Below are 25,232 nucleotides of genomic sequence, written 5' to 3' on the forward strand. Positions count from 1 at the left end.
GTAGAAGAGTTGCTGAAAATTTAAAGTTTAAAATTTAAACCAGGACCGTAGCATTTAAATTATTAAGTATTAGGGTGGGACCTTACAGAGTTTGGATAATACCTCATGCCATCTCCTGGGGGGTTCTTAAGCTTTTTTCAGGAATATCTGGTCTAGGGTTAGGGACACAACGTGATACAGTATGTCAGTTCCCCTTGGTGCTTTAAACAGAGGGTAGCTTTTTCCAGCATCAACTGAACAGTGCTTAGCCCTTCTTAAAAGAAGAAGACAAGATCCTTGCCCTGGAGAACACACATTTTTAATAACATGTTAATTTTCAGCAAATTCAAATTTAAAAAGCCCAACACTGTTAGTGTCAGAAGGGTCTAATTAATCAGGGTCTGAACTTTTCATTTGCTCACCTTTCATAATCTTGCAGAAGTTTTCCAAAACCTAGATTACACCACCTCTGCTACTTACGTTGTAACTCTTTACGCAGCTGGTCACTTTTAAAACAGTAAATGTGAAAGCAATAAAACTCCGAATCGTTAGTGAGATTCTCTGGGTCTGTAAGAAAAGGAAGGTTTCTGCATAGACCAGGCTTGCTGAAGCAAAGCCGTGGATCTGACTCCAGATCTTCGCAAGCAAAGTAAACAAACATTAGCAACAAGCATTGGATGGAGAAAAAGTCAGAGAACTCAGAAGGATATAAAATTTAGAATTTGCCTTTAAGGAACATTAGGGAAAGAAAACACTTTTGAAAGATATTGTGGAACAGAACTAGGGTGGCGATGAAGTGTGTAGAAATTGAAATGTTAGAAGGAAGTGCAGTGGAGGAGCAGAGCAGTTTCTGAAGCTGAGGAGCATGCAGGAGACGAGTAGATCTGCTCTCTGTGACTCCAAAAATGTTTGTGTTGGGACCATTTTCCTTCTATTTTCTGCCTTTTAACCGCACACATTATGTAAATTACTTTAAAAGCTTGGTGTGTACAGTACCACAAGAAACTGCAAACTGTTATTAAAGTGAAAATGGAGATTTTTCAACATACTTGCAGTGTTCAGGTCTGTAGAAGTCTTTGCTAGAACAACTTGTCAAGCAGTTACTTAATATAGACAAGAGTATCATTTAGTTAAAGGGTACAGCAAAGTCACAGATCAGATGATAAAACCCTGAGTAGATCTATAAGCGTTGATTACTAACCGTTTAAAATCATATTGATGCAGTTATTGTAAAAGTTTCCTCCAGGTGCAGATAGCACCCCCAAGTCAGAGAGCACAAAGGGAGGCCTACAGCTGAGGGCACCCAGCTCACAGCCTGGATGATAAATTATTGAACTGCTGTGGCCATGAATTGTTTACCTGCTTCCCAGTGTCTGAAATTGGCTTACAAACTGTTAAGGTGAATAATTTAGAGTAGCAAACAAGTTCACAAGCGCATAAGCTATTTGCAGATAATTTGTGAGCAGAAGGAAAACTTGCCTCTGCCAAATCACCAGGAAGGATTTTGCCCAGCTGCACTCTTTTCCCACCTGTGATGGCAAAGAGCTGGTACAGATAAATAAGAACAAACATTGAAACAGGAGTTGAGATCACCCAAATACTAAACAACTCAGACCCTCTCAGATCTTCTATAGGTAAGGGCCTTGCTACCTGTCTCCCAATGCAGTCTTAATCTGAGCAAGCAAATCTCATCCAAAAAAATGTCAGCTGTATGTTTTAATTAGAACAGCCCTGATTTGCATATTAACTCCTCTGGTCCAAGGCTTTGAACCCTTAGCTTCCAAGTTGAGAGACTGAACTACGCAGGCTTCTCTCAGTCAGTTGTTCTGTATAGATGCCTTCCATTCTACTATGTAGATAGTTTGTACAGTGGGCTTTTTTGAGGAAGGAAGATTTGTAATGATCACTTGCAAAGACAACAGCCTTTTTAAAAAGGACACATAAAAATATTTCTAAATGGGAGAATAGTCTAGGGTTATTATAAAAAGCCCTAGTTATTAAAAGGAAATGGCCTAAATTGCCGATACAAAACAGTATAATTCCTGTGATTTTATTTTAACAGTGCCAGTTTAAGAACTGCATTCAGTTTCCCAGAAAACAGAATTAGCTTTTTCTTCAGCTGCAGCTGATGTTCTAGTCTGAAGCAGATAAACTGATTTTGGTGGTGCCCTCCCCAAACTCCTCCCCTTTGTAACTGCAAGTTCTCCACAAGCAGGTACAAATACAATGTCATTGTTAGAAACGTTAGCATGACCCATGACTAAAAAAAATAGCTTCTTGCTTATGTGTGTTCGTGTTATAACCTTTGCTTCATTCATGGAATCATACAGCTCTGCAACCTGCAGGACATGGTGCTGCTCATCTTCCAGCAGTTCTGCAAACTGACAGGAGTTGTGAGTGGGTGTGGAGGGGTGGGAGGACCACACAAGAAATGACCTGTCTGGATCATTTCTGTTTTGGACTCAGTGCCATCCTCTTGGTTTATCTTGATAAGGTAACTTTTGTTTTTCCCGTTATAAGATTGAACATGCTTGCCAGTTCTGCATTACAAATCCTGGGATTAAATATGATACCCCCTCCTTATAGTTTCTGTTATATTTATTGCCATAAATTAATCTTGGTGACTGAAGGAAGAGTAATATAAATTCACCTTTCTAAAATGCCTCTTTATTTTACATAAGCCTGTAGAACTCTGAAGACCGGACAACAGCATCCTATAAATTGTAGGTCATCTATTGCCATCCATTGTCCCAGTATAGTAAACACACTGAAAAACAGTTGTCTTTGAAGCTTTATTGATAGGAAGGAATTTGCTCTTTGATATGTGAGATAGATCATTTCCTTCTGACTTGGGAACAATTTTTTACATTCTCTTCCGTGAAGAGATCTCACACCAGCCATTTATACATGTGCAGTATTCTTGTTTTACAAACACTGCTGCAGATCATGAAGAAGCTATTCTTCCTCTTTTGGTGGAAGATTTCCATTCTTGGCGGACAGCAAAGTATCCGTTTAGGAGTACTCACTACAGTACCCAACACCATAACTTGGGACAAGAAGGGAAGAAATGTTCACATAGCATGAGGCAATTGGATAACTGCGGTATTACTACTGACATTGAAATCTGAAATCTAATGGGGACACTGGGTCCAGGAACCCCACTGATGCTGGTGTTGTGTCAGAACAGTCTGGCACATTTTACTGGCACCTGTTCTACCCATCAGCTGAACCTCCGCTTCCCCATCTGATAGAAGACACATGCATGTTTTAGCATCTTGTTGTAGCATTACCTTCAGTATAAGATTAGCCCTGGCTAAAATGATCATGGAAATTTTAATCCTGAAATTCTCACTTTTCTCTTCCCAGGCCATTTTTGTTTTGCTTGCAATTGTGGATTTTGAGAAACCCCAGAAGACTATAATAACTCCAAATTGCTGGGAATTCCATTTGTGCCTCATCCTATTAGTTGTTCAAAGGCCAAGCGGAATATCATAGATAAAGCAATCTAAATCCTAAAAAAAAAAAAAAAAAACATACCCAATAAAAATGCATTTTATCTACATAATTGCAATCTCAAATCTCTGCTAGAATCGGTTGTTATCAAACATCATCATATCCTTAAACTTGTAACTGTCATAAACACCAATTACTAACATGGCAAGAAATCTAATGCGCGCATTAAAATATCTCTATCATACAGCAGAATAAAAGTCTGCAGACAACCAAATACTATGTGTTTTGTGTGGATGCTCATATGGGAATGTCAGTAGGATCCCTTCTGTGTGGAGGCAATTACATAAATACAGCTCTACACAGGAAAAATGTAATACATCCTCACTTTCAACAGTCCAGTTTCTCTCATAGGTCACACTGGTAGATGTCTTTTCATACCATGTTGAGGATTCAGGGTTCATTCCCTCCCGTCAGTGAGTCTTAAGCTGAATTCTTAAATGAGATGGCTTAAAAAGCAGGAGCTAAGCAGAAAAGTGCTTTTTTTTTTTTTTTCTAATTTGATGATCATAAATGACTGTGAGTAGTCTTGAGATACATATTACATTGCCCCTTTGCATCTTTACACAGGAAATAAAGCAAAGGGATGTAACTGTTGTGTGGACTATTTTATGTATTCTACTAATATTCCCTGTTCAGGATCAAGATAAAGTATTTCTTTTTGCCCACTTTACAAAAGTTGAATAAAGAATCTATGATGATAGTATTGGATGCTGCCAGTATCTAGTGTGTCATGAATAAAAATCGCCTTAGTAAGACCTTTAAATTTTCTACTGCAAGCAAATTATTTCTTGCTTACAAGTTGTTCTTTTGGGTAAACTTTTATGAGCAGAAGCTTAATTTTCTTATTCTATACAACATGATGCCTAGAATCTGTTAGTGCTATAAATTAACATTTGTGTTCCCTACTAGAACTGCCATCCCCTACTTTCTAAAGCAGTAACGGTATCTGATTAGTTCTGCAACATACCACTAAGCATCACTGAGGTATGAAGATAGAACCCTTAAAAATGAAGTGGCTGCAGAGAAAACATATAAATGAAAGTCACCACCATCAGTTAGCTCACAAAGAAAAAAACACAAACAAACACAAGAACCAAAACAAAAGATATTGGCAACTACTTCAACTACAGTGGAGGATGTGATAACTATACCCATTTTATCAGCTTACAAATCGACATTGAGGAGTTTATTACTTCACAGGAATTGTTGCAGACAGATGATATATACTTCTGCATTGTAAACTGGGCTTTTACGTAGCAGGGGAACACAAATTCCTTTGATAAAATTAATGAGATTCACCAGGGGCAGACGAGAACACTTTTATGTTCCTGTTTACGAGTGACTCCAAAGAGGTTACTCGAGTTTCTCAAAACAAACCCTTTAAAAATCGTTTTTCAAGGTAAGAAACATAAACGTGGGGAATCTATGCAAAAAACTCTCCTGAAAACTAAGTGACTGGAGTTGGATGTTCAACAAGCTGCCCTTCCAAAAGCCTTTCGTCTTGTTGAAGGGACCACCTACCTTCCCCTTCACTCCCACCTTGTAATTCAGCCTGGTGCCTCTGTACTACCCCCACTCCAACTCTGTGCTTTGTACGGGGCCTGGATTTGGAGTTGTCAGGTAAAGAGCCTTGCGTCCGTGTTTGAATGCCCAGAACTGCTGCAATGCTATTCTCTCCTCACAAAGGCACTGTTAGGTTAACACACAACGTGTCAGTCTTTCCCGAGCGCATTGGCACCAGCCTTCTGCGAGCCTGTTGCTGGAGAGCACTTTCTGCGCTTTCCATCTCACCTTGTGGATCTCTTTTGAGCTGTCCCACATCATCCAGCACTTTTTTAAGGAGCAGACAACACTGGACATGGCACAGCACTTCTTGTCTGATAAAAAGCGTGACGATGTAATGGGATTTCTGCCTACCCCTTTCCTATTGGCACATCTGTACGTGAATATTGGCTCTTTTTTGTAACAGCAATAGCTCACTCAGAGTTCATGTTGAATTCCTCTGAACCCCGACATGGAACATCTTACTAAGATACCTTCCCTGGCCCTGTAGACTGTGTTGCTCCATCCTGCAAGTCTGACTTTTTTCTTCTTTTGACCCTATTAAAACTTAATTGTTTGAAAGAGCAGAGTTTATTAAATAATCCAGATAACTCTGTGACTGTCTTGTCATCATTATCACTCTGGTAATATTTACTCCATGTAAAATTGCTGCCAGTGGTGATTTATTTAGTCTTTTAAAGGAAAACACTGAAGAGCCTCCCCACAGCTCCCCAACAGAAACACCCTCATTAAATGCCAGTGCTACTTGGACAATTAATCTGCTTTTCATTTAGTTCTTGATATGTTTGTGCTTTATTAATTTTGTGTTGTCCTCACTTTTTTCTCTCTTACTAAATGAAGCACCTGGCAGAAGTCAACAACACTCAAGCCCATACCTCTGGCAATTTAGTCTATAATCATATAAAACAAGGAAATAAAAGACCTGTTTACCAAGACCTATTTTCTATTAAAAAACATGAAGACCAGTGTTAGTTGTACTCTATTCTCCATGTGTTAGCTGACAGCCACATCTCTTCTGCCCGTGGCTGATGCCAGACTACCCAGAGGGCAGCTCCCCATGGTACTCCATTTGCTTCCCGAGTACGGGCCCCACACTAACCCAGTTCTTCATCTCCTGAAACATCACCACGGTGCCAACACATGCAAAGATCAGCAGGTCAGAGATCTCTTCAACCAACCCCTCTAGGATTTCTAGGCCACTCAAAAATACAGTAATTTCATTGTATGTCTTGCTAACAGATGTTCTTTAGTATGTTCTTTAGATCAGCCTTGAGTGTCTTCCTGTGATCTATATGCATCTCCCAGCTTGTTTCTAGATACTGTATGTCAATAGCTATTAGGCACTTGAGGTTTTTTCTTTTTTGTGTCACTGGTTATCTGTTTGCTCTAGCATTAAGTGTGTATCACTGCTTAGACCAAGGTTATGAATTAAGAAAAGGCAAACCTTTGTTCCTTTTGCCCTTGTGCTGTGCACAAGCTCTATTTCTCCCCATCTTCCCCAATAATTTATCCAACTGATGATGTCCCTTCTCGTCCCTTGTTACGGCAGAGCAATGTCTGGATGCTGCTGTCTTAGACTATCCACTTTCTTTCAGAATTAAAGGTGGTCCTGTCTTCGATTCTGCACCTGCGGGAGAGGCGAGGGCTGGGCTTTTTTCCGGACACCCCCCGCCCGTCACAGCTATCCAAGGGCTCGCAGCGACCCCCCGAGCTGCCCTGCCCACCCGTGACAGCAGGAGAGCCCTGTTAGCAGCCCCCAGCAGCCGGGCGCCTGGGAGCGGGGCGGGGGGGTCGCTCCCTGCAGCTGTCACACGTTTGCCCTGCGCCTTCAGAGCAGGGGTGGACAGCGGCTTAAGTCTGGACCAACGTTTTGGACTTCGGAGACGGGCCGGGGTCAGGCAGGGGCTTGGGACGTAGCGGGGCGGGGCGGCCCGCCGAGCAAGCCCCCTCCTTCCCCCACCTCCGTATAATTAAGGGTGGATTTTCTTTCTTTCTTTCTTTCTTTTTCTTTTTTTTTTTTTTTCTAATTTGTTAAAGACTCTTGACAGTTCCTCCCGCGCCCCGGCCCCGCAGCCGGGACCCGGGCAGGCAGCGGCGCAGCGGAGCGGGGCCCCCCGCAGCCCCCCCCCCCCCGGCGGCCGGACGAGGGCGAGGCGGCGCCCCGGGGCCCGGGGAGGAAGAGGGGGGGCGTGGGGGGGTGCCGCGGAGCTGCGGCCGCGGCCCCGCTCCGACCGGTGGCCCGGCAGCGCGGCGGCATGACGGGCAGGCGCCGGCCCGCCGCCGCCGCGGGGGCAGCCGGCCCCCGTCAGCCGGCGGGCGGCGCGGCGGGGAGAGCGGCCCCGGCGGAAAGTGCGATGGCCCCCCGGAACCAGCCGCGGCGGAGGCTGCGCGCCCCGCGGGCGGCGTGAGCGCCTCCCGGCCAAGCCATGGGCCAGACCTCGGTCTCCACACTGCCCGAGCCGGCCAGCGGTGAGTACCGGCGGCGCCGGCGGCGGGACGGCGCGGCCGGGGGGTCCCGGCGGCGGCGCGGTGCGGTGCCCGGGGAGGGGGTGCGATGCCCGGGGCGGGGGTGCGGTGCCCGCGCTGCTGCTGCCGCCCGCCCGTGCCCTCGGACAGCAGCGGGACTGGCGGGGGGGAGCGGCCGGGCAGCGCGGCGGCCCCACGGTGCCCTGCCCGGCAGTGCCGGGGGGTGAGGGGCTCCGCGGTGCCCCCCCATCCCCGGAGCTTGGGGCTCCTTTTTTCCCATTTAATAACTAAGTAAGAAGGGGGGGAAAAAAAAAAAAAAAAAGGGAGGGGGGGGGGTGAGAAGGAAAGGAGCTCTGGCACCTCGCCCAGCAGCGCGGCTAGTAACCCGCCCATCTGGTTGCTTTTGGCTCCAGGACATTTTATGTGTAAGCAGACTATTGAAAATAAATAAATAGCGTGTGAGTGGAACTTTCCCCCCGCCGCCCCCCAGTAAACCAGCCCTAGCTGTTTGCAACTTTTTGAAGATAGTATGAACTACTTGGGAATGCTGTTTAGAGGCATGTTAGGATAACCCGGTGTGTTTTAATTACTGAAAAACAGAGCGGGTCTCTTCCCACAGTAATAGGATGTAGAATCTAAATTAACTCCAGCGAGGTTTGAAGTTTCCTGCGACAATGTCACTGCACGCATGTTTTTCCTCAATGCCTATTTCCTTTGCATCCACTTCAAAAAAACCCCACCACCAAATCCTGCTGTAGACTTTAATTCTGAAGGCTGAACTTTATTCTTAATTTGCTTATTGCTCTTGATATGGGAATGTTTTTCTGAACAGGAGACAGTGCAACCAACTTTCGTCTTCCCCTTTTGTTTTCTTCACCGGTGCTTCAAATAATAGTTGTAGTAATAACATATCTTTTCAGAAAAGCTCCATTGTGTTGTCTGTGGTACAACTTCCCAGTTATACCATCCCAGTCTAAATCTTGAATGATTTCTTCTCCTGCCAAACGTTGCACGAAAGAGCAATTTGACCATTTCCAATAAATTTCACCATCATGTTGAAGGTTTCACCCAGCCAGCATGTTAGAATTATATCGAGGTAGGCGTCGGGAAACAGATGTAAGGAAACAGATGGACTGGGTAGAAGTTTTTGTTAAACTTCCTGTACAAAAATGTGTCCGAACTCTTATGTGCAAAAGTCTATTGTGAGAGTATTTTGCCTGGAGGGGGTCCTGTGTCTTGACTAGTGCTGACTGTGGTGCTCGTGTTCCCTCGGCAGAACGCTAGCAGACAATAACTGGGCTGGATTTCTAATTTTAGCTAAAAGAAAAAAGTCACCCTTGAATTCTTTTCTAACTGAAACCAAAGTTTTCAACTGGGAGCAAGAGACAGTTTTCTGAACGTGTAAATTATGGTGATGCTACCTCAACATTGCCAAGTAAATTCTATTTACCACCATTTTAAGAGCACTACACTTGGGATGAGATGCTGGTGGTGCCTTCAGGAGGTTCCACAGAAGAGCAATCCCACTGCATTTTCAGGCCTGTTGAAAATGTTGGGAGGGTACATCCTCAACAAGAAACCACAGGGGCAGGTAGGTTTCATGGTGGCATGGATTCTTGAGGGTGCAGTCATTTGTTTTCTCTAGCCTGCTGTGCAGGTATGGTCTGAATGCTTATAGTACATTGCAAAGTTTGGGAAGCCCCACCCAGCTCTGATCAGGGCAGAGAATGACTTCCATTGGTTCCAGTTCAGACGTGCCCCTTAGGCAAGTAGTCCTAAAACCTTCGCTGATTTTGGCATGCCAGCCAACTACAAGCCATTTAAGTCTCTGACAGCTGCTGGAGATTAGAGTTGAAGGAGATCCCTGTCTTGCACACACAGGGGCTACAAATCTGGTTTAGTGCTAAGGAATCAATAGTGCATTCAGATCCCCAGTGAGCCACACAAAAGCAGCTGTGAGAAGTTACTTGCCTGTTCACTCCCTTTTTTTTCCCCAGCCATGCCAGCCTGCAAGGGCTCAGATCCTGCCCCTGCTGTGCCCCCACAGGGTTCGGAGGGGCTATTGGCTGGGTGCCAGGGAGGGCACTACTAGTAAATCACCATGGGGCCTTTGGGTGGACCGATAAGGTGAACACGGTTTAATGTAGAAAACTGAAATAAAATATTTTTCCTGAAAGTCAAGGAGTGTTAGAAGAGATAAAATATATGCATAATACAGTAGTCAGTATGGACTCCAGCCAATGACCTGCATTGATTTTTATTTTTTTTAAGATTTACCTTAAATGAAAGATTTTACTCTTGGAAAGGGAAATATATGCTGAAGTACTTAAACAGACCACAGTCCTAGTGACACTTTCCCATTGGGTTAAGCGCAAGACTAAGGCCTAGCCATGAAACTCGAAGTCTGTCTTGACTGGACAAATGTAGACTCGTACCGGACAGTATCATTGGAGTGCCTCTAAAGAGAAGAAGAATCAGATTTTAGTGCCCCATTGGAACTTTCTTTGGTAGCGATGCTCTCTTGCTCGAGTTTGCCATCAGCTGTGAGAGAGTGGGTGTGGAAGTCTGTTGGACAGGAGGAACAGGGCTTTAATCATCTCCCATAACTATGAGGGGTAGATGGGCAGCAAAGAAGCTCTTAGCTGTCTGTGGACACCCACCAGGCAATCCTTTGCTACTTCTCCTCCTTGGTTCCAGCTTTTTAGTCATTTAGATAAATTTTCTAAAGCTTGTTTGTTGTTTGTCATGGTTAACAAATGTGAACAGTGATTTCAAGAGGGGCTTGGGAAGGCAGTATAGACAATGCAGATATGTGGAAAAGGAGGTGTGCGTCCTGTCCTTGTTCATCTTCCTTCCTCTTCTGTGATTTTCCCACGCCTGGCGGGACGTGATTCATTGGCTGGAGTTCAGTGCTTTTGGGGGTTATCAGCCATCATGTGCAAAGGCTGTCACTTCTGCTTTCTGATCTACAACTTATCAAAAGGGCAGCAGAGCTGTGCACTTTTTTCAATCTTTTTTCCTCTTTGGATTTGTTCTTGGGTAGTTCAGTACTGGCCACAGTACTGGGAAACAGCCAGGTCCTCAAGTGGAAACATGATCAGCATATTGGGAAGATAACACTCAAAAGCAGACCTAGTTAGGTGGTAAAAGATTTTTGTTGCTTCTTGAATAGTGATGCCTTGTCGAGAATGAAATTTGCAGTGAAAACAGACCTACCAGTGTTCCTAGGAAGAGGTCAGGCAGTTCAGCACGGAGTCTGTGGAGCACAGCAGAGGGTATGTGGAGGGGAAGGACAAGCTGCAAAGAGAAGGTCTCGGGAACCTCTTGCCCTGATGGTCAGGGTGCTCAGCGGGGCCAGTTGAAGGCCGGGGTCAGATCCCTGTGCTGACCTGCAGCACCAAGTACGTAATCCATGAGCCTATTTGCTCTGGAGTGGGTGGGAATTCCTCTTGTCGTATACGTTTTACAGAAACAGAGCACAAATTGTCAGGCTTGCGTTTCATCCAAAGTTTTTCCAAGGACATGAAAATGTACTTCCAACAGCACAGGAAAACCATTTTCCACCCAGCTCCCCCCACGAGATGAAAGCAGTCACTGGTGGGATCCTGTTGTTTGTTGACCTTGGCACTCGGTGAAATGATTCTCGTAGGTCAGAAGTGAGCATGTTTCCCAGACTGCTCCTTTTCATCTCTCTTGGCTTTATGGGATTTCCTGTTCATTGGCAAGGAAACGGCAGCTTCACCTGTGTCTGTGCAGAGGAATTGTAACTGCCTTAACTGGGCAGCCTGATTTTAATCCTGAAATGAAATGGAAAACTAGTATTCATTTCAGCAGCTCTAGGTGGTGGTAAACAAAGTAATTGGTTATCAGCGCAGCAATTTCAGGACTTGTTTAATAAGAGAAGTTACTTCAGTAGTGCTCTTCTGTAGTAGCTACTTGTGAGCCTTACTGAGGGTGCTGTTCTGGAGCAAGCTCTTCCGTTCCTGAGGAGTTAGACATGGAGATACTCAGCCATGGACTTAAATTCTGATTCTGACTCAGTCCACTATGAATCTGAATATGCAGGCAAGCCCTTACAGTAATAATTCTTAATGAGGGAAAAAATGAAGTTGATTTTTCTCCTCCAGCTTCTCTTCCCTTCGAAAGTGGAAGAACTCAGACATCATTGCACTTTACAGGAGGACATCTCAAAGCATTTACAGGTGCGGTGAGCTACTCACAACACAACTGTTAGCTGGTCATTTTGGTTATTGGTGCACTTGAAAAAGTGGAAAGCAGAGATACTGAGCTGAAATGCCAAGTCCCATTTGATACGAAGCCCTAAATGACTTGTCCAAGGCCACAGAGGACATTCTGGGCAGAGCACTTTATCTTTCTTTTTTTTCCCTGAGGTTTAAATTGGCTGGGGCTTTTGAGGCTGAACCCTTGTAATACTGCACTGGCAATCCTATTCCTTTTTTTCCCCTTCTTCGTGCTTTTGTAAGTTATGGAAGAGTTATGAGTATAATGTAAAGGGAACTCTATTTTCAGTTACTGCTAAAGTTACGTTCCAAAGCTTTTAAGGTTTTGTGAATCTTGAGCATTGGGAAACACTTTCCTCATGCTACCAGTGTTGTCAGATGGGGCTGCAATTGTGACAGCTCCAGAATTTGGGTTAAGCAGGCATTTTGCCTCAGACTTTGGGCTGATTGAGTGGATATTTTACATAGCTAGTCAAAGGCATAAAAAGGCCATGTTTTCAGATGGAATGGGCAGCCACAAATTTGCCTGCTACTAATGGGAAGAGCAAGAGCTCTTTTAAAAGGTTGGTCCTTGTGTGTCTTGAGCTGAAATATAAAAAGTAATAGCAATTGCTGAAAGTGTAGGTCTCAGCACCCAAAGCCATGATTCTGATTTGTGCTGTTGGTGAGAGTCCAAGTGTGAGCATGTGGGATGAATCACTGTTTATAGAGAAAAAGCTGTACACACTTTTAAATATAACACATTTATAAAATACAAAATGTATTTCTGTGTTCACGGGTGCTGCTGTATACTCTGTGATCTGCCGGAGCAAAACCGTGCCCCTGCTGCCGTAGCGGTTGCTGCTGGTTGGCCCGGACCGAGCTCCTCAGCTGTAGCAGTACCTCACTGCAGAGGAGGTTGCAATCTGAGCCTCTGCTAAGGGGCATGGCCGAGAGCAAAGATCTTGTAAGGACATGAAGGACCAGCCACACCACAAGAACCACAACCACAGGAACATGTGTGTGTGAAAATAAAGGCCTAGTGCTCAACAGGTTCCATGCCAGTGTCTTACCACTTCTCACTCTGAGGCTGCTTCAGGGATGACCAGGAATTCTTATTTACCTGTCAGGGTACATGACCTTTCATGTCAGGCATGCTGGCTGAGATGCCTTCATGCCCTGATGTTTGGTAGCCACTAATCACCTGTTCACAGTGTTAATCATCAGCTTCTACATCTACCACAAGGAGAACTAGAGCTGGCTACTGGAGGGCAGGGCAGCAGAGCCCCACGGGCTGGCTGTGTTTGTGTAGGGTTGTCTTCTCAGACGACCACCTTGATACTCCCCCCAGGTGAAAAGCTCACAGGAGATCTTGTTTCCTCATGAGTCCCCTATGCTAAGCCCCACTGACAACTGATCCCACTCAGTTGGATCTCAGCCACCCCTTGAATCAGTTGTCCATCCTTCCTACATCCTCCTCCCCAGCTTTTGTACTGCTCCTGATTCATATCGCCTTATTCTTAGGTGGTGTTTTCTATTATGGATTTCAAAACACTTTTCAGTCCTTTTTGTAATGTTCCTTGATTTAAATGGGAAAACTGAGCATAAGGAGGTGGGATGGCACCTAAGACAAGCCAGGAGGAAACCAGAGAGCTCCCAAGTCCTTGTCAGTGTTTGAGCTCTATCACAGTCCCACCTATTAAAAGCAGAGAAGACTTGGACATTTATGTCTTTATATTATTTTATTATGTACAGTTGTCCTTTATTCATTTTGGACACTTTTTGAGATTTAAAAAAAAATGAAGAAACAGTGGCATTGTTGAAAAATACTTCTGAATCAGTTCTGGGTTTGGATTTATTTTTCACTTTAGTTTATTGTTTTAAAACATAATGAAAATTATTAAAAAAATAGAGTGCACTTAATGCCTTGTGTCAATCACTGATGGATTTCTAAAAAATACTTCAGTGAACAGCCTGCTTCCAGAACTTCTTTCTGCCTGTTGTATTTAAATATTAACAGTGGCTAGAAAAATATTTCTGATCCACAGAAGTACCCCAACCAACTGCCATTCAGTCCCATATGTAGAAGTCGTTTCTGAAGCGTGCATTCATTGCCTTCTTTAGCTGTCATCAGGGAGATTCCTGATCCTGTGCTTTTTCTGATAGGGAAGGATTTTGATTCAAGTAGATCTGGGCAGGGCCAGTGCTACGCATAGGAAAAAAGACAGGAGGTAATTTGCTGGTGATGATAAAATGTCTCTAGTAACAGGTAGCGGTGGCTCTGTTCTGTTTTGTCACTGTCAGATCCTGGAGAGCGAGGGTGCCTGCCGGTGCCCCTGCTCAGACATCAGCCAGGGTGTAGGTGTGTGTCGGGGAAGGAGGCAGTTCAGTTTTGTCTGTGTCCCTGAGTTGACAGAATTCAGTTTTGCTGCTGAGAAGCCTTCAGTCGGGTCTGGTTTCAAGCCACATGAAGGTATTGATTTTAAAATATGTGCATAACTGAAGAAGGAAGGGAAAGAAAATATGAGTACAATCAGTAGGGAAGATAGGCAGAGAGCGAGGGCTTTTTTATTTTACTTTATACCCCCAAACCAAAATTAAAGGCAAAGAATGAAATCAAGTCATTTATATCCCCTCCTCTAGGTTAACTCTACGACCCCTAGACTGTCAGGTGTATTTTGGGACAAATGTAAATGACAGTGGGGCTCCAGAGTTTCCTACAGTGTTGTGAGATAGAAATGGTTCAGTACAAACTGTGTAGGAAGGTCACTGTGAACATCCAGGTGATGCAGGCTGTGGAGATGGATGGTTTTCTCTTCTCACTGTCTCTGACCAGAATCACATAGGTATCAGTGCTGGGTGTTCTCTCTTTTGGGTTTGTTTTTATTCCCCCTGTTTTGTTTTGGATTTAAATATTACGATATGTAAATCAATTGAACCTTGGCTGTTTGCAGTCCACAGTGTGGTTTGGACTAACAGGCTGCACAGACAATGCAATTACCTCTGTCCATCATGTGGAGGCTCATTATTAGGAAATCTGATTTAAGACTTGGATTTCTTGCAGGCTTTATACAAGGTCAATACATAGGAGAGAATTTCTTCTGTCCCTGACTTGATTTTTGGACACTTGGAAATAAGTCTCTGTCAAAAATGGAAGTCTTATTTACATTTGTGTCATCTCACTACTTTGAACATCTGTGATGATCAGTGTAAGTGGGGAAAAAATCTAGGAGAAATGAGGGTCTATGTTGCTCCATTGTTGTATGGAAGTCTAAGGTATGCTGTCAGGTTGCGTGCAAGTAAAATGAGAAAAAAAGATGAAGATAATTACTTGCTGTCTGTTTTGTATTGATAAGGAGTTGACATGGGCATGTCAAACAATGCTCTTCTATATAATTCTATAAAACTGTGATAACACTTTGTTACTTAGCAGATCAGAGTGTTAATACAGAATCCTGTGTAAATGATGGCTTTGTGAAAATTAAATTTTATATGAAAAGATGTAAACAGCAAGGGGTGTGTTGCCTTTTTCTTCTTTGATTCCTGCTTTTGTTTCATATGAATTAGAGTGATGTTTTGCTGAGCAGACTTAAGACTGTGATGGTAACATTTGAAATTGTGAGCAAAACCAGTTCTGTTCCCAAACATAAGCCGCATCCCTCAGCCCTGAGAATGTGGGGGTTTTTTATTAGTGTTGCAGGATGTCTTCTCTGACCAACTGCCCAAACCATCAGCAAATCCTAGTCATGCAGGTGGACTGTCCTCATTTCAATGTTATTTAATCTTTTTTGTGTTTTGTGGATCTGAATGTTTTAATGTGTTGCTCAGGAAAAGTCCAAGAATGGCGCAGAGACCTTAGATGCTGGTTGGGCTTTTAGCCTGGGCTACTACTGCTCCATGCAAAGAAATCACATAGTTTATAGTCTAGAAGTAATTCATGAAAAACATGGACAGACTCTAATGTTTATTGATTTAAGCTACATAGGTAATTTGCACAATTAGAATAACTGTGATAGACCATGAAACTTATTGTTTTCACTGCGATCGTATAATTTACATTTCCAGCTTAAGCCATTACTGACAAGACTTAGAGGTGCACAGGGAGTCTTTTCCAGGGTTAAGAATTTTTCTTTAATGCTTGAATCTTCAGCTCAGAAAATTAACTCTTAACTGGGGATTTGTCACCCCTGGTTGTATTTCTGGGGTTGGCAACCCAGAGCTTTGTTGATGCACACTAAAATTACTGTCATTTTGCTTGACCTTTTCCACTGAAGAAGAGGGCTCTTGCCTTCGGCCTGTGTGGCTGCAGAGTGAGGTCAGACAACAGAGAGGGATTTGGATCCCAACTTCTGTTTGGTAGCCAGCTGAATGAAGTAAAATAGCACTTGTCATGAGTGAAATCGGGTCTGAATGCCTGGGAAGCTTCATGGGAGGGCAGTCTGTCACTGGAGAGGATGGCATGCTGAAGAAACAAACCACACAGTGATAGGATCCGGGCTCTGCACTCCAGCTCAGCCTGCTGCAGTTGAGTGCACCAGTCGTCTTCCTTCTCAAACCAGGAGCTGGGAAGCCAGCTCTGTGTGCCAGTATCCATGTCTGCATCCCCAGCAAGCTGCGGCCTCTGCTGATTTATTCTAGATACCCGTATAAGTCAGTGTGTGGTGTTGCGTGGATACCAAAAGGCATAGCAGTTCATGGAAGAGCAATGATGCTGTAGCCTTGGGTTATATAAGTCTGTACCCCAAGTCAGTTTTTGCAGATACTGTAGGGAGAGAGATGCTTAAGATACTCCTAACCAGCGTTTGCCCATGAGGCCCTTACCAGCCTCTGCATGGCTTGTAGATCTCTCACGTCAAGGGATGCACAGAGATTTCTAATGCTTGGGCATCAAACTGGTGAAGTTCACCAATGCAGCAGCACCCAGAGTTAAAAACATGGCGTGACTCTCAATAGTAAGGGATGGCCCTTTGGGGAACTTTTCTCCCAGTTGATTTTCTTGCTTATAATCCCCAGAGATCAATTTACCTGAAGCATTTATGTCATAACAAGCAAGATAAAGTCGCCCAGGTTGAAAACTAATCTCCCATGTTTGTTTTTTTTTTTCCTCCTTTTTTTTCCCCAGTTCCTGGATGAGTCAACAAAGAAATGACACTTTCATTGCATGCTTATGAAACACAGATTCAGTGGGATTCAGTCAAGTAGTTTGACTCACGTAACCAGTTAAAGTTGTTGTAAGCTGGTGGGAAATGATTTTTAGATACTAGCTGTCTTTACAAGGAGAAAAACTAGTTCATTGCCAAGAAACTGGGCATGTTTGAATTATACATATATAATGTGTTATAATTTTATTTCATTGGTAATAATTCAAAACTGGCTGTGCATTTCCTTTCCTGTAAATTCATTCAATGTGTCTGAAGATTACTGGTTTGTTTCATGGAGTTTTATAGATTTATTGCATTTCTGAGGGGAAGGAAGTGTTGGTTTTGGCATGGATGCTAAGAATATTCTTGTTCTGAAAATGTGAAGCAGTGTTCTAGTGCACTGCTAATCTGGCCTCTTTTATGTTGATACAGAGAAGGGTGTAGTGGTTTTCTTGTCCTACATGTTATACCACCATGCATGGTTCTCCTCTTTCAGTGAATTGTTCAGGTGCTAAAAAGAAGAAAAATATTAGTACTAACAATTAAAATTAAAAATCTTCATAATTTAAAACAATTGCACTAATTGCAGAGTAGTTCCTGTGCTTAAATTCCTGAAATGAAAAGTTTTAGAAGACTAGTGTGACTCTTACAAGAAGACACCAGATTTAATTGAAGAAGATGCTCTCGTTGTTTCTTACTTGACTATTGCTGCTCTTGACACATGGAAATAGGGTATGGAAGAAATAGATAAGGCCTGATGGTGAGATATGGAAGAGACTGTGTCTGTGCAAGGGACAGAACAGTAAAATGGACAGCTAAAACTGTGGATAAAGCCAGCTTGTCAAGAGCTGGACAAGGACCAAGCAGAAATGAAAAATGGCCAATGCTTTAGTTGGAGGAGAGAGTCACAGAGAGTAGCAGAACATGAGCCAGCAGGAGAGAGAGATGTTAATTTACAAAGCATTGCAGAAACTATGTGACCATGACACTTTGCTTTTAAAGCCTTTTGTTGGACAATACCGTAATGTAACTGTGTCCTGTTACAGAGTAAACACAATTCTGAAGAGAGGAAGAAAAGTTTTGTTGGAAAAGTTTGGGGGAATTCATGGAGACCTGAAACGGAAAAACCTGAGTATCTTGGACACTTAGAGCAACACCTCTCTTAACTCCCCTCTGGCAGTGCTCCTCCTGATGATTTAATTTTCCCATCACTACTGGAGGCAAGGGGGGAGAAGAGGAGGAGGGCATGTTTCAGCCAGACCCAGCAAGACAAACAGTTTGCTTCTGAGCTATTTACTGCACCTGGAAACTGTAGCTTAGTTTGAAATGCATAATAAAAGTGTTTCAAAGAGAAAAATATTTAATGTCAGTATTGAATCTCTAGGATCATATCTTTTTGAAAGGAGGAGAAGAAAAAAGAATGTACCTTTCTAGCTGTCATCCATGAAAGATGAAAAAAACCTTGAGAATACAGAACTAGGCCACTAGAAAGCTTCTAAAAGATAAGCATTATTTTCAATACATTGTAAACTATTAAGCAAAGGTTTGGGACTTCACAGGTTTTTCTAGTTAACAGGAGAAACTGGACATATTAGAAGTTGATGTATAGCACCACACGCTGTACCTAATGTACAGGCCGATTATTAGTTTGGAAATGGCTGCAGTGGCTGAAGATGCACCACAGGTGCTTACCGTTCCGTAGACAGAAGTTACCTTCCCTCAGCTCAGCCCTGCTAACGTGCAAGCCTTTCCTAACTTCTTGAGTGCAAATTCAGCAAGATCTGTTAGTGTGCAACAATAAAGGCCGCAGCTTATCACCATGACATGATCTGGAAGGGTTCGCGTCTCCCAACTCTCAGCTATTCTGTGAGCTGAGTCCTGAGAATGGTATGGTGTGATAATTAAATCTTGTCATCCCCTCACCTCCCTACAGATGGAGCAAGCCAGACCTGAAAGCCATAGACAAAGTTAACCACAAGTGAACAAAGTCAGGTCATGAATTTTTGTGTTTGTACCTTTCAACCAGCCGTCCTTAAGGGATCTGTTTGTAAAGAAAACATTTCTCTCTCTCTCCGTTGCTCAGCCTACAGTGCATGCAGGGTTTCCTCAACCACAGGAGGAAAAACTTTGCAAGAAACATCTGCGGAAGATGAGATGACACCCCACCCCACGCCCACCCCCCCAAAAAAGTCCTCTGTTAAGTGGGTTTGAAGTGGTGGAGGGTAGCCAGTGACAGCTAGTGAGTTAACCTGCTGCTGTGGCCAATTCTTCCTTTAGCTTTTGGAGGGGAGCAGCCTCCTCAGACCCTTCCTGCCTGTGGTTTAGCAGATAACATCGTTGCACCCTGATAGTCCCTGGATGGGAATGCTACTGTTTAGCGGAATTGGCAATCTGTTTTCCCCGAGGGCTTGTTTCGGGGAATATATACCAGCAGGGCAGAACTGAGTGCCAGTGTCTTTTTGTAATTTTTTTTTTTTTAATCCCCTAAGAATTGATGCACTCTCTGTATATATGGGGTCAGAGGTTTCTTTCAGTTTATTTTTTTACTCTTTATGAAGTAAATTCCACATGGAGTGAGGGGAGAGTGGAGGAAGAACACATGCAGCACTACTGATTAAATTATCCTTTTCTTAAAAACAAATAAATACCAGGCAGCTTAATCACATAAAAATAATACCAGCATGGAGCCTATTCATTCTGGTTTAAGGGATTACTTGCATGCCCAGATGTAAATGTGGAGAAAAAATGTGTATCTAGAGAAGCTGATTTTGTCTTACTCTGTATCTTTCTTTTTAATTCAATCTTTGCACATACCATTTTTGCCTTTTTTTTTTTTTCCCTAACATATGGTGTGGTAGCAAAAGTTTTGAGATAAACAAAAACCATTTCATTCTTTAGGGCTGAAAAAAAAAGATGTGTTTGGGGTGAGAGAAAAAGGAGGGAAGTTTGACTAGGGCTGAGGCAATGCAAGAGGTGATCCTTCAAGACAGGTAGCAAAGTGAAAAGTCTTTTATGAGGACTTCTGGTAGCCCTCTCTAGCCCAGCAGCTTGCTATGAAGTTATGTGAGAAAGCCAACCATTAATATAGCTCAGTGCAATTCTTGGTGGCATCATATTGATGGGTTTTTTTCTGACATATTTACAGGAACATTTTTTTCCTAACCCAAGAATTATGGCTGAAGCCTACTGACAGATACACATAGGTATACAGTCACATATACTTGCAGAAGTTTTTAGCATCAGATTATAGTTTGTATTTTGCTGTAAATTTCAGTAGCACAATTTTCAAGAAAACTGTGACAATTTTTCAAAATATTTCTCATCTCTTAACAGTTAAAATAGAGAATCCGGAGCTCTCATAGCAGCAACTGGGTTTAGACATAGAGAACTGTTTGCAGTTGTAGGATGGGTACATGAATTCAGTGGCATGAGAGAAACTGAGAGATGGAGCAACTCTCCCCAGAGCTCCCTGATAGTAGAATAAGGTAGGTTTAGGATAGGCGTAAGTTAAGAGCCCCTCAATAGCAGGGATTTGCTCTGGGCCTGCCCAGTTCTGAGTAGATGCCATAAGAGGTAAATGGAATCCTTCAGTTTTGTGAATACAGCCCTGCATTTCCTCCAGTGCTGCTATTGTTGCCTGAAAAGAGAGCCACCCATATTAAAGTGTCAGTGAAATTATTGATGAGAAATTTTACTTGCACAAAACCCTACACTTATGTTCTTTAATTATTGTCCTTCCAGTGTTTTCACCGGTTACTTATCTGTTCCTACTGGCAGGTAGTTTTGTGCTTAAAAACGACATCCAGATACACCCCAAAAAAGTACTTTGACTTCATATAAAATTAAGATTGCATTCTTTTCAACAGCTTGGCCGAAGCACACTGAGGACAGTATTCTGCCACTGTACATTTAGCTCTGGATTTAAGTTCTGACTTGTTTTAGTTGTGAAATAGGTGGGATCATTAGAATGTTATGTGGAGGCAAAGGTCCTTTCCCAAAGTCAGCCTGGACTCTGGACTCCAAAGCAGTTACAGTAAGGAAGAGCTTTCATCTGCACAAATAGCAAAAGACACTTTATATTTGTGTTTTCCCATGCTCGGTCACCTCCCTGGGGAGCAGGCACTGAGCTCAGGGTGCTGCCATGGCTAGGGAGGGGCACCGTGCATCCCCGTGAGCCACAGCTGGGGCTTACTGCTCTACTTGAAATTGTGCAGTATTAGTGATAAGCCATGGTATTCCTAACACACAAGTAAGTTAAGATAGAGTCTTTTGTCTTCTTCTGAGTTTGAAGAATATGTGTGTGCTGTAGTAAGGCATTGTTTTTTTCTTATTGTTATTTTTTTCTTCTTAATTTTTCTCAAAGCTAAACTTAACATGCAGTTATACTTTAGACGTCTGTGTTGAACTGAAATGTAGTTAAAAGTCCACTCGAACCTCTGATTCTCAAGTGGGTTAAAAGACAGAAGTTTAAAATTAGTGTAGGGGCTGATTGGAGTGGGAAGCCAGTGTTGGTGATGGAGCTCGATGGGAAAGAGACTGTTTGGACTGGAAGCTTCAAGATGACATCTGAAGGCTCTTCATCCTCTTCAGAGCTGGTGTTACCTGAAATAGGATCACATTTTCCCTGGGACCCTGACACAGTCCATGGACCCTACCCTTCAGTAGGTTGCTCCAGAGTTGCTGAGCTGCTCTGGCGGGGGCTGACTTGCAGTGGGTGGCCACTTGGGTGCTCAGCCAAGCTGTTCCTCCCCATGCCAAAGCCTGTCCAAACCCTGTAGGGCAGCGTTTCAAATGCCAAGGTGACATGTGGTCCTGTTGATATGGGCCATATACATGTTCACAAACATGGAGCTGAATCGTTTTGGTTTAAGTGAAAATTCTTATAGAACTGGTTCCCAATGACTGCTCTTCATAAAAGCATGAAATGTCATCAGGTCTGCCAAAAAACCTTTGAGTTAGTTACATCATGCATACCTCTGCTGTTCAAGTTTAGTATATTCCTGATCTTACACAGGAGTTCAAAAAGAGAGCCAGTTAACAATTGGTTTTAATTTAATCTTATTCCTTCTAGAACAAGAAAATATTCAGTTAAAGGTTAATGATGCTTTTCTAGCATTTTTTTTAACCTGAGTCAGTCTGTGCTGTTGCTTACATACATTCCTTGTATTATACAGCTTTATTGATATACAGAATATCTCCTACCAAAGAATAACACGGAAATCTTCAATTTTACTTATGTGGTGTTTATATGTTTTTGTCACAGTTTCAGATTTTTCCCCAAAACACCTTACATCACATGAGCACTGCATGTGAAAGGTTTAGTATGGCTAGCCAGCAATGTCCTTCTGTACCTTCTATTTGTAAGGGAGAAGCCAGGGCCACTACATTGGGCTGCCGTTGGTCCAGCAGCTGCCACGCGTGGGCAGTGCTCGCCCCGGGGCAGGAGCTGCATGGTGTGATGCACCAGTCCCTTTTTGGGTCCCACTCAGGGTGAAAGTTGCCACTCCCTCCCAGAGCGTAGCCTCCAGCTAGGGTAAAAAACAAGTTCAGGGTCTAAAAATGTTGAATATGCGTGCTGAGTAGTTGAATGTTTGCAAGAATGGGAGGGAGCTTTAGGGAAAATTATAAACCTTTTTCAAGGCAAGGAAAGTGAGTGAACCCTTTATCACTTTTCTTTTCCAAAATGTCACAACCACTCCCCTGAGTTTGGGAAAGTTGTTATCAAGAGTGCTTTAAGGCACTCTTTTAAAGAATAATTATTAACCTCTTTCTATTTCAAAATCTGCTCTTATACAAAGTGTGTTTCGCTGGAGATGGAGTTACATGACACCTTTGTTTGACATGGCAAAGAGAATTTTTCAGGAGGTATTTTCTGAGGGAGGTAGTTGCTGGAGGTTGCAGGAGGGCCCTCTGCTCCTTCGGTTGAGGTTGGAACTGAATGGGCTTAAAACAAGGCCATTGGAGTGGCACTGGGGGATGGCTGTGAAGACGTGCCTTGCAGAGTGTGCAGGTACTAGGTTCAGCCCCTGGTTGCCAGCCCAGAGCTGCAGCCCACTGGCATGGGGATGAGAGCATCCATCATCCACGGGCTCTCTGCTTTCCTTTCCCTCCTTGGATCCCGCAGTGATGCCATTTGGGGAGCTGCTGAGCAGGGATCCAAGCAAGCCCACCTCGGGGGAAACCCTTGGAGAAAGACCCCCATGGAAAGACCGCCAGTGGAAACTCAGTGTTTGCTCGTTTCTTTGTGGGAGACTCTATCCACATATCAGTCCATTATTAAATGAGTGGATAAATAGCCCTTTCCTCTCCTTTGCTGGGTGCATCAGCTGCTGGCTGAGTTGCAGAAAGCCCAGGATGAGAGCATGACAAACAGTTGGGACAGGCAAAAACTGCCAGCACGAATTTCTGAAGTATTCCTGTGGGCTTTCCTAAGGGATGGCTTGCTTTCCCAGAGACTGCTGGAAACAGGCAAGCACTCTGTCACATAATGTTCCCTCTCTAGGAAAACATTTGGTAGTAGTTTAGAAAAGAAAACTTTACAGAGCTTAAATAAAGCCAGATATTAATTTGGTGAACCCTAATGCTGTACATACTTTAGTTGGGAGGATTTTGAATTTCCAGTGCTGCTTGGAGTTGCTAGCAATAGGTGCAGAGCTTGCCAGTCCTATTCAGGGTTTTTGCACCACCTTTCTTTTTTTAATCAAGTTCTTACTATGGCACTTCTAAGCACATGTCTAAACACAGTTTTTGTGTTCAGTTCATCTGTATCAGCTTGGTCATGGCACGCACAAAGATACCACAGAATTTGAGTAATCATAAACTTCATGAAATCCTAATAATTATGAGATCAGCTTCAATTGCATTCAATTTTTAAAGTAAACCATTTTGGTGTTTTCATTTCTATTCTGGCTTGTAATTATTCAAGGGTCATGCAGCCTGGTTTACCTCTGCAGTCATAAGGAATAATTTAAAAAAAAAGATTAATGAATTTTTTTTTTTTTTTTAAGGTTTAAAGAGAGTCTTTAAGAAAATACAAAATACAGTGAAGAGTGTCATTCCATACAGCGGGAGTGACTCTGTCATCATTAGTCTGGCTAAAATAGGCTAAATGATTCTTGATGTCTGTACTGGGTTTTGTACAAAGTAAATAAATCAATATATTATCTGATTCAGGAGAAGCTTGAATACATCTTAAGCATTAACTCCTAACTGCGCCTGGCTCAGTAGGAAAAGGAAAGGAACCCGGATGGCAGTGCAGTGGTGCATGCTGACATAGCTGGGTGGGCTCAGACACACACACACCCCCACCCCCCCCCAGGCAAACAGGAATCACCTCTGGTGCCGTTTGAAACTGATTAATAGTGTGTGCTGAAGCTAAGTACTGAATGAATATTGTTAGGCTCTGTGATAGTATAATGCTGAAATGCCTTGGCGGGGAGAAGATGGAGTCTGGTATTTCTCTTGTGGGTAGTTGCTTTCCGGCTTGAGGGATGCTCATCCAGCTCCAATTAAAACAATTCAGTTTAAACTGGCACACAGAAGTTCAAGCTGGCATTTCATTTTAGCCTACAGATCACAAAGATATATTTTATGATTGCTCAGTGCCAATGTCTGGATGAAAGAGGTGTTAGAAAAGCACATACTGCAAACAAAATCATATGGACTTTTGGAAAGTTAAAAAATGCACCAGCTGAACAGGTGGCAATGAAAAAAAATGGAAATCTGTTGTTCAAATTGTTCTCTTTGGTTTTATACTTAGAGCTGGAGCAACAACTATCTTTATGTTTTTTGTTTGCACAGTTCTTGTCACAGAGAGGTTCTGATCTATGACCAGTCCTCTTAAGTACTGCCATAATACAGTCATTCATTATTAACAGAGAGCAGAGGAGAAGTGGGGACCTCAGATACCTTATTTCCCCACTTGCTTGTCTCATGCTGTATCAATTATGTATCTGCTGTGTGATGATGCTCTTACAGAGTAGTTGTTTTCCCCTAAGGGAAGAATCTGCTGGAAGAGCTGTGTGTATTCTCAGTGCCTTGTCTTACAACATGACACTATCTCCACATTCAAGACCTCACCAAGCACTTTTCTTTAGCTTTTTCCTTCCCAGGAGGACTTGACACTTTGGTTAGTCCTTGGCTGGTGCCTGGCCCTAAAAGAAAAGGGCCTGAAAATCTCATGCAGGATAAACAGAGCTTTGCACAGTCACTTTACAGAGAGGAGGGAATTGCTGATTAGTCAGGTTCATCTTAAGGATGAGTTTTAAAAACCTCGCTTGAGTTCACCATGCCTTTGGCGAGCACTGCTGGCTCTCCCATGGGGAAGTGGGATCCCAGTGTCCAACCCCAC

At 43.2% G+C, this 25,232-nt stretch overlaps 1 protein-coding gene across 4 annotated transcripts in view; it reads left to right on the forward strand.

Moving 5' to 3' along the window:
- PHACTR2 (phosphatase and actin regulator 2) overlaps positions 1-25,232 on the forward strand; it is a 146,657-nt gene that overhangs the window by 56,386 nt on the left and 65,039 nt on the right. Inside the window, exon 1 of one of the 4 annotated variants that reach the window (XM_074896471.1) lies at positions 7,339-7,524. The exons of the other annotated variants lie outside the window; for them this stretch is intronic. Coding sequence (XP_074752572.1) covers positions 7,482-7,524 — 43 coding nt within the window. The 5' untranslated portion in view covers positions 7,339-7,481. Of the gene's footprint in view, positions 1-7,338; positions 7,525-25,232 lie in introns of those variants that run through there. 4 annotated transcript variants of the gene reach the window in all.

The sequence above is a fragment of the Athene noctua genome, chromosome 1 (assembly GCF_965140245.1).
Source record: "Athene noctua chromosome 1, bAthNoc1.hap1.1, whole genome shotgun sequence".
NCBI classification, from domain to species: domain Eukaryota; kingdom Metazoa; phylum Chordata; class Aves; order Strigiformes; family Strigidae; genus Athene; species Athene noctua.